General features: G+C 42.8%; 1 protein-coding gene across 1 annotated transcript in view; it reads right to left on the reverse strand.

Moving 5' to 3' along the window:
- LOC101857202 overlaps positions 1-1,636 on the reverse strand; it is a gene marked incomplete in the record, with an annotated part of 30,623 nt that overhangs the window by 16,244 nt on the left and 12,743 nt on the right. The window contains 2 exon segments of the mRNA XM_013086524.2: positions 167-351; positions 1,114-1,270. Of these exon segments, the coding sequence (XP_012941978.2) occupies positions 167-351; positions 1,114-1,270 (342 nt within the window).

Raw genomic sequence — 1,636 nt, forward strand, 5'->3', positions numbered from 1 at the left:
ATATACAATCGCAATTAAAATAATAATCATAGTAATATGCCCCTAACACCTGGCGCTTAAATGACCATAATTGTGTCGATAGTGCCGTAAAACATCTACCCAATCAATCAATCAAACCCGTAACACCTCCCTACCCTGTTTACCGAGCTACAGCTCGACCTCTCACCTTTGGCTACCTGGCACTCTACTCCGGCGATCTCATAGGCTCGACAGTCATGGACTTTCCAAGCGTTGTGGCCACACTGTGCCAGGTTGGTTTCGTTGCCAGAGCAGTGGACATTGTCCAGCATGAAGATACTGCTCTCTGGCGGGTAGTTGAAGCTGTTCATTACAGATACTCGATACGCTCCGCTGTGGAGGTTAGTTTGGTTTTCATTAACAGAATTCGTTTGATGTAACACCATGCAGTTTGCCGGAGATATCTAGATTTAGCCTGTAGTGCGTTTGGCAATAAAACCTACAGTTCTTGTGGAAGCCTTCTCTACAATCTCATCGAGAAAGTTCACCATCGTTCTGCGTTTTTCCTTGTGAACACCAAGAGAGGAAAAGTTACAGGGTGTGGCTTTGACTTCGCGAGAAAGAAGAACATATTTGCTAGCAACAAGATAACAACGAGCCGAAAAAAAGGAGAATACTTTCAACACATGCAGGAAAGCGTGTTGAGATGAATTTTATAATACTCAGTGCCTATTGCTTATAAAATGATACATAATTTGATTCATTTGATACTGTTAGGGGTCGGCCAGGATGCTCCTTCATAAGGGGCAAAAGCTGTTATCTTGGCACATGTTTGACTTTGGAGGATTTGATCAAATCGTGCCAAAATGGTAACCCCCCCCCCCCCTTCCACACACACACAGGCACATACACACACACACATACACACACACATACACACATACTTACACACACACACACACAGGCACATACACAAACAAACAGAAGAAAACAGACACTCACACAGACGCACACACACACACATGCACATTCAGAGGGAGGAAAATCTAGCTGGTCCCGACTCAATTCGATTCAATTCGATTAGCGACTGAATTCGATCAGACGTGTACACTGGGTATATAACCAGCACACTCATCTGCTCAAAAATCTTCTTACGTGTATCCCAACATGCGGCAGACCACGTGACCATCTTCTATGTCCCAGTCGTCATCACAAATGACCCCAGTGGTGCCCCTGTACGTGATCTCCACAGTTCCAGAATGTTCCTCGCCACCCACCAGACGGACTTTCTCCACACGGTCCGCGTCCGGCTCTGAAAAAACAGACCGTTAGAATGACCAGTAAGAAGGCTAAAACAGCACCTGGACATCGATTGCCTTTGCCTCTATAAAATAGTTATTGATGATGATGATGATGATGATGATGATGATGATGACCAGTTAGAACAAAATGCTTAACAAAGATAATATTAAATCATCAGCCAGTTGTTCATGTGTACCAAACCCAAAAGTTTGATTTTTTTTTATTTGAGCTTCTCAATCTGTGGTATCATGAGGTATAGGGTGGGTGTATTCGAAAACATTTTGTCAAAATTCAATCCAAATTTTGAAATAAAAAGCGAGAGTAGATACATAATTTACGTACACTTTTGAAAAGAATTTAGCTCTCTCTCTCTCTC

Source organism: Aplysia californica, unplaced genomic scaffold, assembly GCF_000002075.1.
Source record: "Aplysia californica isolate F4 #8 unplaced genomic scaffold, AplCal3.0 scaffold00475, whole genome shotgun sequence".
Taxonomy (NCBI): domain Eukaryota; kingdom Metazoa; phylum Mollusca; class Gastropoda; order Aplysiida; family Aplysiidae; genus Aplysia; species Aplysia californica.